The 13,010-nt window shown below is 40.8% G+C and overlaps 1 protein-coding gene across 2 annotated transcripts in view; it reads left to right on the top strand.

Annotated features, from left to right (window-relative positions):
• The window catches only part of cpne4a (copine IVa), a 21,624-nt gene extending 18,647 nt beyond the window's left edge, over positions 1-2,977 (top strand). For both annotated transcript variants that reach the window (XM_019863840.1, XM_019863839.1), the window contains exons 14-16: positions 500-633; positions 778-1,014; positions 1,474-2,977. In XM_019863840.1, coding sequence (XP_019719399.1) covers positions 500-633; positions 778-1,014; positions 1,474-1,605 — 503 coding nt within the window. In that variant the 3' untranslated portion in view covers positions 1,606-2,977. The remainder of the gene's footprint in view (positions 1-499; positions 634-777; positions 1,015-1,473) is intronic.
• Positions 2,978-13,010: the final 10,033 nt, after the last annotated feature.

Genomic DNA, 13,010 nt, shown 5'->3' on the forward strand with positions numbered 1-13,010 from the left:
GTGGTGGACCCCAAAAAGCAGGCAGGAGGGAGGAGCAGGGTGTATTCGAAGAAGTGTATTTAAAACAAAGAAAACTAAATCCAAAACAAAGTCCAAAGTAACAAACAAAAACCATGACTTAAGATAAAACATAACACTGACCAAAACCTGACAAACAAACATGACAGCAAACAAACATGACAGTAGCACAAAGCAACAATGACCCGACAGTGAGTGGTCAGGCTGGGAGTCGTCCTTTTATAGCTCCAATTACCAAATTACCAACAGGTGTGCAGCTACAGGGGGAAAAGCCCCACAGTGCCACCTGTTGGTCACAAACCGAAACGTGACACACTTAGCTTGACCGCAAAGGCAGGTCACACAATGACTTTTATATCATTCTTCAGTCACTACGTTTGGGCTGTGAACAAGTGAGATGAGTTGCTAAGGAAGTGATGAACATGCAATTCTCATGTGTTTGTCATGTTTTTCCTCCTGCGTTTTTTTCATTTCCCTTCAGGTATTCAGGGTGTGGTGGAGGCCTACCAGGCATGCCTTCCCAAACTTCAACTCTATGGACCCACTAACATAGCTCCCATCATACACAAAGTGGCCAACTCCGCCTCGCAGGAGGTTCACACCAAAGAGGCTATGGTAGATAACATGGCTATGAATTATTATTATTTTTTTTTATATACATATTAGATCTGCTTTCCAGGGTATCTACTAGAAGTGACTTCAGAATGAGCTATGCAGCCTGAGGCGTGTTTGTTTTGTCGTTGCGCTCGTTTACTCTAGCAATACTTCATCCTTTTGATCCTGACGGACGGCGTGATTACGGACATGGCGGACACGCGTGAGGCCATCGTGCAGGCGTCACACCTTCCCATGTCCGTCATCATCGTGGGCGTGGGAAACGCAGACTTTGGAGATATGCAGATGCTGGACGGAGACGACGGGATCCTCAGGTCGCCCAGAGGGGAGCCTGTACTCAGAGACATTGTCCAATTTGTGCCGTTCAGGAACTTCAAGCATGTGAGTGTCACTTAACCGCAACACTATGAGGACGATGATGATGAAAATGATGAGGGGAATGATGTGATAATGATGATGATAACAATGATGAGGGAGAGAATGATGATAAGGACAAAAAAAAAATATGGATGATGAGAATGATGATGAAAATAAGCATAACGATGCGAATGACGGAGATTAGGACCATTTGAAGAAAATAGTAGAAGAATGATGGTGATAAAAAATGAAAATAAGGAAAATAGCAGTGATAACAATAATGATGTTGAGGTGGATGACAATGTTGATGGAAATGATGACAATGAGGATGGTAAGAAAATAAACATTTTTGCTGATCGTCTAACGCTTTTTGCTACCATCAATCACTCATGTTAGACCAATTTTTTGTGGTACACCTTTGATAGTAAACAACAATAATTACAGTTTGTATTCGTGTCAACCTGTTTTGTTTGCCGGCCACAGGCATCGCCAGCAGCACTGGCTAAGAGCGTGTTAGCCGAGGTTCCCAACCAGGTGGTCGACTACTACAACAGTAGAGGCATCAAACCCAAAGTGGCCAGCCAGTACCACGCCTCCAGAACCTTTGGACCCTGAGGGGCTCGGCCCACTGTCGCCAACATGGTTGCCGTATCTCTGAAAAGCACAATTTTTTGTTGTTCTGATGTGAATATTTAACTGCAACTAGATTTTTTTTGTTTGTGTTGTTTATGAAGCAGCTGGGGGGGGGGACTTCCTGTGTAGTGTACACTTTGGGAGCATGTGATAGGTTAGCTCGTGTGTTAGCCTAACTAGCACTTCGTCATGAATTGTAGCGTCCACTAATTGTAATGGACAAGTGTTAGCACATTCTTGAAACACTTTGCATTACTTCAGTACAGGCTCAACTTAGTATCCCCTTTTTACATAAATGCAAACTACCACTCATGACTACTCTTGACTGTTAATGACCACTAACTACCGCTTATGACTGCTCGTAACAGCTCACAACCATTAGTCTCAGCTAACTATAGCTCGCGAACACCAACAATGGCTAACAATCACGAGTGACAGCTAATGATTGCCAATGACCAATAGTGACCGTTGGTTGCTAAGTATAGGTAACAACTGTTTTAAATGTGCTAACTAACGACCGCCAATCGCCTCCAGGAACTGCTAGCAACTGCTAGTGCATGCACTCAACTTAGCGTCTTTGATTTACATCAACGCTAACAGATGTTAACGGCTGATAGCAACTACTAACGACCACTTGTGACTGCTAATGACTACCAGTGTCCAGTAGCGGTTGATAGTGAGCTCTATCAACGACTACAGACTGAAAACAACAATTACTGACAACTACTGACTGCTAACCATAGCTAAAGACTCCTAAGGAACGCCAGCACACACACTAATCTTAGCGTCTTCTTTTCATTCAAATGAATGCTTGGTACCTGTAGCATCTTTAGCATCTGTCGTGCATGCCAGGCAGAGAAAAGTGTTGCACTGTGAGCGAGCACATTGACGCGTTGTCTGGAAGTTAAGTGCACGTGTTAACAAGCACAGACTGTGTTACTGTAGCTTGGGGCGTCATGCATGAGATTGTATGGTTTTTGCATGTGATAACGTATCCGACTAGCATTTTATGAAATGTCTGCAGCGTGATGTGACGTCAGCCTAACATGTGTTAGCAAACTATGCCAAAACATACCCACCAGGGATAATCGAAACCATATTTTTTCCGGATCGATTACAGGATGAGCATTCGCTCTTGAGTAAGCACCTGTACAAAGTACCGATACAAATCATGCTTTTGATCCATAAAACTGCAATTAACACAATGACAGATAATCGTGAACAAAGACCTTTCTTTCTTACAGTATTGGTTTCACCGGTGGTTAGGTTATGCAGTCAGTTAAATACTGAAGTTAGAATTAAATAAAAGTTAAAAAAAAAAAAATCAGGCAACAGGCGAGTATAGCCCGCTGTATAATATACACAGGTAAGTAAACTAGCTATGATGCCTGTACTGCCTTCAACAGGAAAATATACCTGATTATTGCACTGAATAACACCATTCTCGTAAATGTGTATGCATGAAAATAATGTAAAGCCGAGACTCATCAGACCATACAAATAGAAAATAAATGTATACATTTTGATGGAAACACACAACTAATAAACACAAAACATTAATAAAAACCTTACAAACATACTGTATATATACTTAAAGACATTACATCTTAATGGCTATACAAGAGTATAGAGAAGGATGCAATTGAGTCAGAAAAACACCCTGTCAACCATGCATGTAATTTAGTTTCTGATAGAATGGCCACAAGATGGCTTTTGAAGAATCAGTGACTGATATTGGCATCCTTCACGAGTATTCAGCCATCCCTAATTTTATGTAATACGCATTAGTGTGTTATGACACAGTCTTCTAGCATGCTAGCTCAAAACATATCTGGTAGAATTTTATGATATAATGTCTGCAAGTGTGCTAGGTCACGATTTAGCTGCGAGAGTGCTCTGACAAAATTGGCTGCTAACACCCATCCATGATCCCAGCTGTCTTCGGGTTCACCGGCCAACGCAAGACTACTAACAAGTCATGACTTCAGATCATATTTCATATTTTATGCCGGAATATCTGCTTGCATACTAGGTCAAAACATATCTTACTAGTGCGCTATGAAATCATAACGACTGGCATTTTCATAAAAATGGCCTCTAAGATGGTATGATGTTACATACTGTAGGTATTCGTAATTCAGCTAGCAATTTGGATGCTAACATGTTGTGATGTAACATTCTCTAGCATGCTGGGTCAAAACATTCATTAGTATTCAATTCTGTATGCGATATATTTTATGCTATACTACACCATGTCTGCTAGCAAAGTGTTTTGCGAGCACTACAAGTGTAGACTTCCAAGCACAAATTATGTTATGTTAGAATGGAATCCGCCATGTTTTCTTCAGTTTAATGTGTCTTCCTGGCGGACATTTTGAAGCCTCTCGACCTTCCTAACGTGAATGTTTGATACAAGGTGGCGGATGAGTCACATCACCCGATGAGGACAATTAAACTTTTATTACCGTCAAGATCAAGCAGAGTTTGCGTCTTACTTTGACCATACAACCTCAGCCGACATTCTCACAGTTAGCATGCATGTACTATCATGAAACGCATGCGGTTAAAAACTCATGGGCGTAACTTTGAACTACTTTCAACTCTCTCAATAGCATGTCCTTTCACAGTAAAATTCATGAGTGCGTCTTGGAATTTTCTTACCTCCCTGTGAGAGTAAAACTCACCAGAATACCTCTGAACTGGCTCATTAGCAGCCCAGTTTCAAAATAAAACTCACCACCGTAGCTCACTTTCACAGTGAAACTGATGAGCAAACCTTAGAACATGCCCAATATCTGGCATTTTCACAATAAAACTGAGCAGTGAAGCTGGAAAGAGAGGGGGGGAGGGGGGGAATAGTGGGAACATTTTTGTTTTCAGTGTCCTCGGAATGAAACAAGCGGGGGTTCAAAGATCATCTATTGCAGCAGGGCGGCATCCATCTTCCCGTCTTCCCGCCTCTCCACAGACGTTAAATTTAATTGGCCAACAGTAGACAGAAACGGTGCCATGCCTGTGGCGAGGTCACACGCGCCACAGACGCGAAAACTACCTTGAGATGACCTTCTCTACATGAAATAGACATTAAGGTGGGAAAGTTAGTCATGTGATCAGGTGGCAAGAAGTGGTGATGCTGAGAGAACCACCGACGTTTTTCTTTCCCCCCCAAAAATCCAACTTTACACTTGCGAGATTAGGAGTTTAAAAAAATACTAAATGTGACTAGTATTTCTAGCTGTTTACTTGAAAATATACTTTTTTTTTGCTGAAAAAAAGATACAGCTTTTATATCATGTGTTTATAATTGTATTTTTTTTTTTTTTTTGGATACAGTATGTACGTGGTAGTTTCCCCCGCTCAAAAAATACAACTACACGATAAAAAACTTAACTCTTATATTGAATAATACAATTTATTGTCATGAAAAAATCTGACTAAAAAATTTGATTATATTTTTTTCTTGAAACCCCCTTTTTTAATCCTTAAAAAAAGACCCAAAATTATTTTTAAATTATGAAAATAATTATTTTGCTACACTAAATATATTTTATTTTGATTTCATTAAGATTCCTGATAAAATAAAGTTTTAATATAAATAAATATAGTTTTAGATTTTTTTAATATATTTTAATTATTATTAATATTTCTTTACTTGTCATTGTTTATTTAATTCTTTGCATTTAATTCTTATTTATTGTAGCTTTTCTTTCTGATCCAATTTTCATTATTCCCCCCTAATAACAATAAAGCTCTTAAAAGATCAATAAATAGTTTTAAATAAAACATTTTTTTAAATTATTCGTTGGTTAATTGCTGATTATAATAAGTGATTTCATTTTTTTCAAATGAATTTCGAATGTAGGTAGCATTAGCACATCTGCTTCAGTGTACAGAGGTAATAGGTTCAATTTCGGATCCTGGTCTTCCTGTGTGGAGTTTGCATGTTCTCCCTGTGCCACCGTGGGTTTTCTCCGGGTATTCCAGTTTCCACCCACAGGTTAATGGAACACTGGGAATCGAACCTCGGTGTAAGTGTGATTTTTTTTTTTTTTTGTCTGTTTGTGACCTGCGATTGGCTAGCAACTCGTTCAGGGTGTAGCCCACCCACTTCCCGAAGTCAGATGGGATAGGGCGTTGCACGGCCGCGACCTGCGTGAGGATAAGCGGATTAGAAACTGGAGGGTTGGATGCATGGATGGATGAATTTCGAATCCGAAAGGCTAATGAAAGATTAAAAACATAAATGAGAAGCTTATCACACACAAACATGAAAGAAAGACGGTATGAAATGAGGTTTTGGTGCTGCCACAAATAATAAGACAACCTGATTAATTGACTTGATTGGGGTGTCGTTAAGTTAATTAGACCTGAATACTTTCTTGTACTTTTTTTTTGGTCTTCTTTTTTTAAACTTCTCATCAAAACGAGAACGCAATATGGCCACCGGGCATGTTCCCACTAAAATGTGACATCGTCATGTGGGTCACTCCTCGAGAAACTTCATTAGGTTCACATTGGGAAATATTCACACCATGTTTACATGCGGTTACCCTTATTTATCATTTGTGTAGTGATGTGATTCGCTGCTGTGACCAGTGAAATGTCCAGCGGGGATCAGGGAACTTTTGTGGTGGCGCCACCTGGCGACAGACAGACGTCATCCGATCGAGGTCACGTCGGCCCGGGGGGCCCGGTGGAACTTTCTCCGTCACGGTTGAGGGACAAAATATCTTTAAAGAATTTTCTTTTTCTCCTCCTTCTCTCAAACCAATCTCTCTGTCTGGGGCAGATTGCCTCTGTCTGCATTGTCGTTGGCGGTGATGCAAGTGGCGGCAAACGGCCAACGCGGGAACTTAATGACTGAGGTCCACTCCCTGTCTGACTTGATAAACCATTTAAACGTGGCTGTTTTCATTTATTTCAACATTTGACTCCGTCTTTTCTTCAACACGCGAAAAAAGTCAGCAACTGCAGTAGGGAATGGCGGGGATAAAAAGGAAAGACTTATTGATTCCCAAAACGCCAGGCTAACTTAGACCACATCGAAAAGCATCGGAGCGAGTCATCGGGATGATTGGGAAATGTTGGACCCTCCTTTTGGTCACTAGTTGTGATGAACGAGGTGAGACCATGTGATGTTCTCAAACAAAATAGCGAGGAAAAAGTCTGGAGCAGAAACACAAGGCTAAACGCCTCGTCTTTAATATCGCCTCACACACTTTAATTACTGCACACACCAGCGCTCTCACTCTATAACTATGTGTGTGTGTGTGTGTGTGTGTGTGTGTGTGTGTCAGGCTGATGCTGTTGCCATGACAACATGAGCCATGAGCAGAGACTCTTCTTCTCCACTCTGTTTGCTGTCTGACCAGCCTGAAAAACATTACGAAAAGATCAATGTATCCGTTCCTTCCTTATCTTTATATCAGAAACTTCTTTATCATCATAGGTAAGACAGAAATAGATAGATAGATAGATAGATAGATAGATAGATAGATAGATAGATAGATAGATAGATGGATAGATAGATAGATAGATAGACAGAAGGACAGGTAGGTAGATAGATAGATGCTACCTAGCTAGCTAGCTAGATAACTGGCTAGATAGATAGATAGATAGATAGATAGATAGATAGATAGATAGATAGATAGATAGATAGATAGATACATAGATAGATAGATAGATAGATAGATACATAGATAGATAGATAGATAGATAGATAGATAGATAGATAGATAGATCGACAGGTAGGTAAACAGATACATACAAAGATAGATGGCTAGCTAGCCAGCTAGCTAGCTAGTTAGCTCGACAGATAGTGCCAATCAAGTGCTGTCTCTGGAAAGTGGCACACTTGGATTGTTAGTCCACTGACAGGTAGTTCGTCCATTAAGTATATTGACTGATTGTGGGTATATTGATTGATAGTACATTGATTCTAAGTACACGCTGATAGTTAGTGCACTGACTGACTTATAGTACACTGGCTGATTGTTTGTACACAGACTGATTGTTACTACAGTGATAGTGCACAAACTGATTATTAGTTCACTGATACGCACACTAACTGATAATAAGTCCATTGACTGATTGTCCGCTGACCGATAGATGAGCTCAGTGTTGGTACAATAACAGTTGGTAGAATGACGGATAGTACATTGGATTATAGTTAGCCCACTAACTGTTAGTAAGCTTGTGCGTATACTGAGTCCGCTTGTCCCCAATGCAAGTGGACTGCAACAACGTCCAAAATGATGAACTCAGCAACAAACAAAAACATACAGATGGTGGAATTATCAATGAATGAACAAATGAATAAAATATGGGTAAAGGGCAGTGAAAATATGTCAACTTGTGTTTGGCTCCTCATCAAAGTGAAATAAATAAATTAATGATAATATGACACTGTTGTTTTTTTTTTTTAGCCATGAAAATTTTCTTTGATGCTTGTTTATTCTCTTCTTGTGTGGATTCATTTGCATCTATTTACATGGATATGCGTCTGCTAAAATTATTCTTGTAGTTATCGCAGAACGTGACATCACTGATCCTCTTCATCATCAGCACCACCATCATCATCATCATCATGAAGCTTTGTGACTTCTCTCACTATCAATAACAAGCTAATCTTCTTGAAAAGTGAAGAAGAGGGGAACCATTCAAAAAGACCATTAGAGAATCAAAGTACAGAATCAACAATCATCATCATCATCATCATCATTAGCAGTAGTAGTTAGTGGTAGTAGTACAGCGATAGTTATGAATATCACTTATTTATGATGTACATACTCCTTCTTTTAAATAAAACAAAAATCATCCAGTAGAATCCCACTTGTTTGTAATTAGCATAGCAGATATAAGCATTCTTGAGCATGCGTGTGCATGTGTGTGTGTGTGTGTGTGTGTGTGTGTGTGTGTGTGTGTGTGTGTGTGTGTGTGTATGTGTGTGTGTGGTTTCTCTTTCGGAGACAATCATGAACAGCACCAAGCTCATTACATTAAAACAAACAAACAGACTCCAGAGACTCAAAAGTTTTGCCAAATGCTAATGCATGCTAATGCTAGCACAGACACACACACGCACAGACACACACACACAAATATTGGCCTATTTACACACGGATAGAGGTGTAATAATGTACATGCAAATAATGATGTTCATTGGAATGTGAAATCAATAATTGGTTTTGCACTGATCATAATCGCTTAAGAAAACAGAAAGATCAGAAACAATCTGGATGATTGACAGCATCAATTAATGAAGCTCTGCCTGCACCATCCTATTTTGTTTCTTTCCCACAGTGGACACAGAAAGAGATATCAACTTATGAAATGACATCATGCCAACATCAAAATGATATCGCTTCTGTATTGGCATACCAACCCAGTATCATCATTTCACCCATTTGTCATCATGTTACCACGCCATACTTTCCATCTTATCGAACTATTGTCGTTGTAATTTCACTCCAATATCATCATATCAATCCAACATATCCTTGCTATTAAGCCAGCAACATTACGATATCATTCCAGTATCATCGTGATATCAGGCAGATATCATATTTGCATGTCAATATCATGATAATATTAGATGATATCACTCTGGTATCATCTAATGTAACTCCAGTATCACAATATCACTCCAACACCAGCACAACTAATTTGAATGATTTTGCATCACATTTGCTGGGTTATTGTTATGAATACAAATGTATTATCTAACTATTTTTAAATAATGATTCAACTGTTTTTTTTTTACCAAACCCCCACTGCCTGTCTCCAACTGGCTGTAGCTCCGCCTGCTGGGATGTCGTAGAAATCCCATCAGCATAATGATAGTTCTGTGGTTACCATGGCAACGCGGCAGCACCAAAACCTGAATGTGATATCTCTCATATTGGTCCAGCACTGAACCCTGATTGATGAAACCCCCTGTCACACATGGACACACACATGCACAAACACATACACACACACACACACACACACACACACACACACACACACACACACACACACACACACTCAATATATGTGTGCTTGACCACGAGGGAGGTTCATTTGCTGCGTTCATGCTCCTGCCTTCAAATGGGTCAAATTGCCATTTATGTGCAGTCGACTTCTGTTATATATGTATATATTATGTAAAATATTTCAACATAAAGATATAAAATATATATATATATAGAACATGCCACATGTGGAACTTGCATGTAGCTCATGTAAATCAGAACATGCATCATACATAACATTTGTAATTTGTGACATGTGTAACATATGCAACAGATTTATAACACGTCACATGCAGCATGTGAAACATGCCCATTGTGTTACATGTTCAACATATGGAACAGCTTTAAGATTTTGGAACATGCCACATGTGAAATTTGCGTAAACTGTGTCACATTTGCAACATGCGGAAAATCATGCAGCTACTAAAGTACCACGTGATGTTTGTGAAATGTGTCAAACACACTGATTGTTCATCACATATTAATAAGCAGCCCTATGTTTTCTCCCTTTCAAATGTCAAATTGGCTGAGTTCTCATGGCTCTCATGTTTTTTGATCGGTCTGATGGTTCCAGTGGCCCTAATTGTTGTGATACCTCCATTGGTTCAAAAGGTCCTGATGGTGTGCCCATTGAAGTTTGTTTCACATGCTTACATCATGTCTGCATGTGGCATGGCGAGCAGGCGAAGACGTGACTTTGTGCTTGGCGGAGGTCATAAGCTGTCAAGCTGCGTGGGTTAATTAGCGGGTTGCCAGCGCTAATGATCCAATAACAGCCGTCACAACTTTTTCACACTGGAGCTAACAAGCAGCAACGTTCATCTCTTCATCATCTTCATCATCATCATCTTCATCCTTCACTAATTACAACGTCTCACCTTTGTGTGCGAACGTGCACGTTTGTTCATGTGTGTTCGTGTGGGGGGTGTGTGTGTCCATGAGGCCCCCCCCCTCATTAAGAGCATCACGCAACTAACCTTTGAACTCTTGACAAGGTGTGTGCTGGCATAGGACTGAACAAGTAGATCTTAGAACATCAGTCCCCTGGATCCGCTGACACATATGAAGATGATAATGCTCATGCTGCACCTTCACGCTGGGATGTTAAAAGTAGAACATTAAACATATAATTGTACTTAAGCATATTGAATTGACCCAGATGGGAGGCGAAGACGTGACTTTGTGCTTGGCGGAGGTCATAAGCTGTCAAGCTGCGTGGGTTAATTAGCGGGTTGCCAGCGCTAATGATCCAATAACAGCCGTCACAACTTTTTCACACTGGAGCTAACAAGCAGCAACGTTCATCTCTTCATCATCTTCATCATCATCATCTTCATCCTTCACTAATTACAACGTCTCACCTTTGTGTGCGAACGTGCACGTTTGTTCATGTGTGTTCGTGTGGGGGGTGTGTGTGTCCATGAGGCCCCCCCCCTCATTAAGAGTCATCACGCAACTAACCTTTGAACTCTTGACAAGGTGTGTGCTGGCATAGGACTGAACAAGTAGATCTTAGAACATCAGTCCCCTGGATCCGCTGACACATATGAAGATGATAATGCTCATGCTGCACCTTCACGCTGGGATGTTAAAAGTAGAACATTAAACATATAATTGTACTTAAGCATATTGAATTGACCCAGATGGGAGTACAAGTTGCCATAGCAACCATTTCCTCACCTGTCATCTGTGCGGTGGAGGCTGAGCAACCAATCAGAGAGCAGCCTTTGAGTGTCAGGTGAAAGGGTGCGACTAAACACGCCTTTGTTGTCATGGATACATCTCCTGATGGACAGGTAATGTCACTAAACATTTTTTTCCCCTCAAAACTTTTGATGAGGATAAGCGTTCGATCAATCAGATGGCTCCAAGTTCCTGTTCTGGCTGCTCGGCTACTTCCTGCTTGGCAATCACACCTTGTTGTCGTGGCAACAGCCGGGTGAAATTCCTGAGCGGGTTTTATTCCTGGTGACAGGCGGCTCGTTCGGTCCATTGCTTCACTGTGTCGAGACATCAAGGCAAAGGTTAAAGTTAATGTGGGCAGGTAAAATACACAATGTCAATCGTGTGTGACTGTGTGAGTTTGCGTGTGTGTGGTTCGTGTAAATGTTTGTTGGAGTGGTTGTTGGCTAATACATGTGTGTGGCTGTGTGAGGTTTTTTTTGTGTGTGTGTGAATGTTGGAGTGTGTGTAGGCCTATCAATATGTGTCTGCTTGTTTGTGTCGGGGTTGTTTGTGGACATACAATATGTCAGTGTCTGATCTTTGTGTGTGTTTAAGTGCGTGTACATCTACTTGTGTGTGTGTGTGTGTGTGTGTGTGTGTGTGTGTGTGTGTGTGTGTGTGTGTGTGTGTGTGCGCGTAGTCGCGAGTGTGTATGGTTTGTTTTCAATAGCACGTTTTTGTGTGTCTCCGTGTGTGTTTGTGTTCCACTGTGTCTATTTTCATGTGTGTTCGTACGGTTGTTTGTGCGCGTGTACGAGTGTTTGTATCCGTTTTTGTGTCTGTCCGGTTCTTTGTGTGTCAGGTATGTGTGTGTTACTGTTTACCGTGTCTGTTTTTGTGTGCTGAGGAAAGAAAACGTTTCCCATGAGTCATCACTTATGACACGTTGCTACGCCTTTGTCACGTGACGTCACCTTACAGGTGACACCTGTGGTTAGCGAGGAGTTAAAAGTGGTTCAATTTGGTCTGACACGAGCTGAGCAAATGGATCTTATCCGACTGACGGTGCGCATGCCTGATTGTACGCTTGTTCGACAGTGACCTCTAGCGGTTATTTGGAGCAAGCACACGAGTCATTCAGTGGCCTTTCTTCAGAAAAAACACTTATTTCCCTCACTGCGCATTAATTCTTAGGGGAAATCGAAATCTCTCATGCACAGTTGTATCTTAGCTACTTTTCGCTCAATCAGTTATTTAAAATTGGGTGTTAATGACTGACTGCCATCGTGACATGTTTATTATACTCATTAGTATCTTCCCCTGAGAGTGTAATTAACAGAGTAAAATAATTCAGTCCAGTATTTGTATGTTCATTGACTGGCGTCCAGTCCAGGGTGATCCTCACCTCTTGTGTCAACTCAACTCTGACATCCATCCATCCATTAATCTCTGAACAACTTATCCTTATAAGGGTCACGGGCGTGCAGGAGCCCATCCCAGCTGATTTGGCTGGCAACACCCTAAGCTGGTTGCCAGCCAATCGCAGGGCACAAACAGAAAAACAACCATTCACGCTCACAATCACATTTCGGGACAATTCCGAGTGACTTGCTCCAGTGAAATTGGACAAGTGCTATTACATAAACATGGACGGATGGTTTTATAGGTGTAGTGTGACATGATCGCTGGTCAGATAGGAGTCACGCA

The sequence above is a fragment of the Hippocampus comes genome, unplaced genomic scaffold (assembly GCF_001891065.2).
Source record: "Hippocampus comes isolate QL1 unplaced genomic scaffold, H_comes_QL1_v1.1 scaffold249, whole genome shotgun sequence".
NCBI classification, from domain to species: domain Eukaryota; kingdom Metazoa; phylum Chordata; class Actinopteri; order Syngnathiformes; family Syngnathidae; genus Hippocampus; species Hippocampus comes.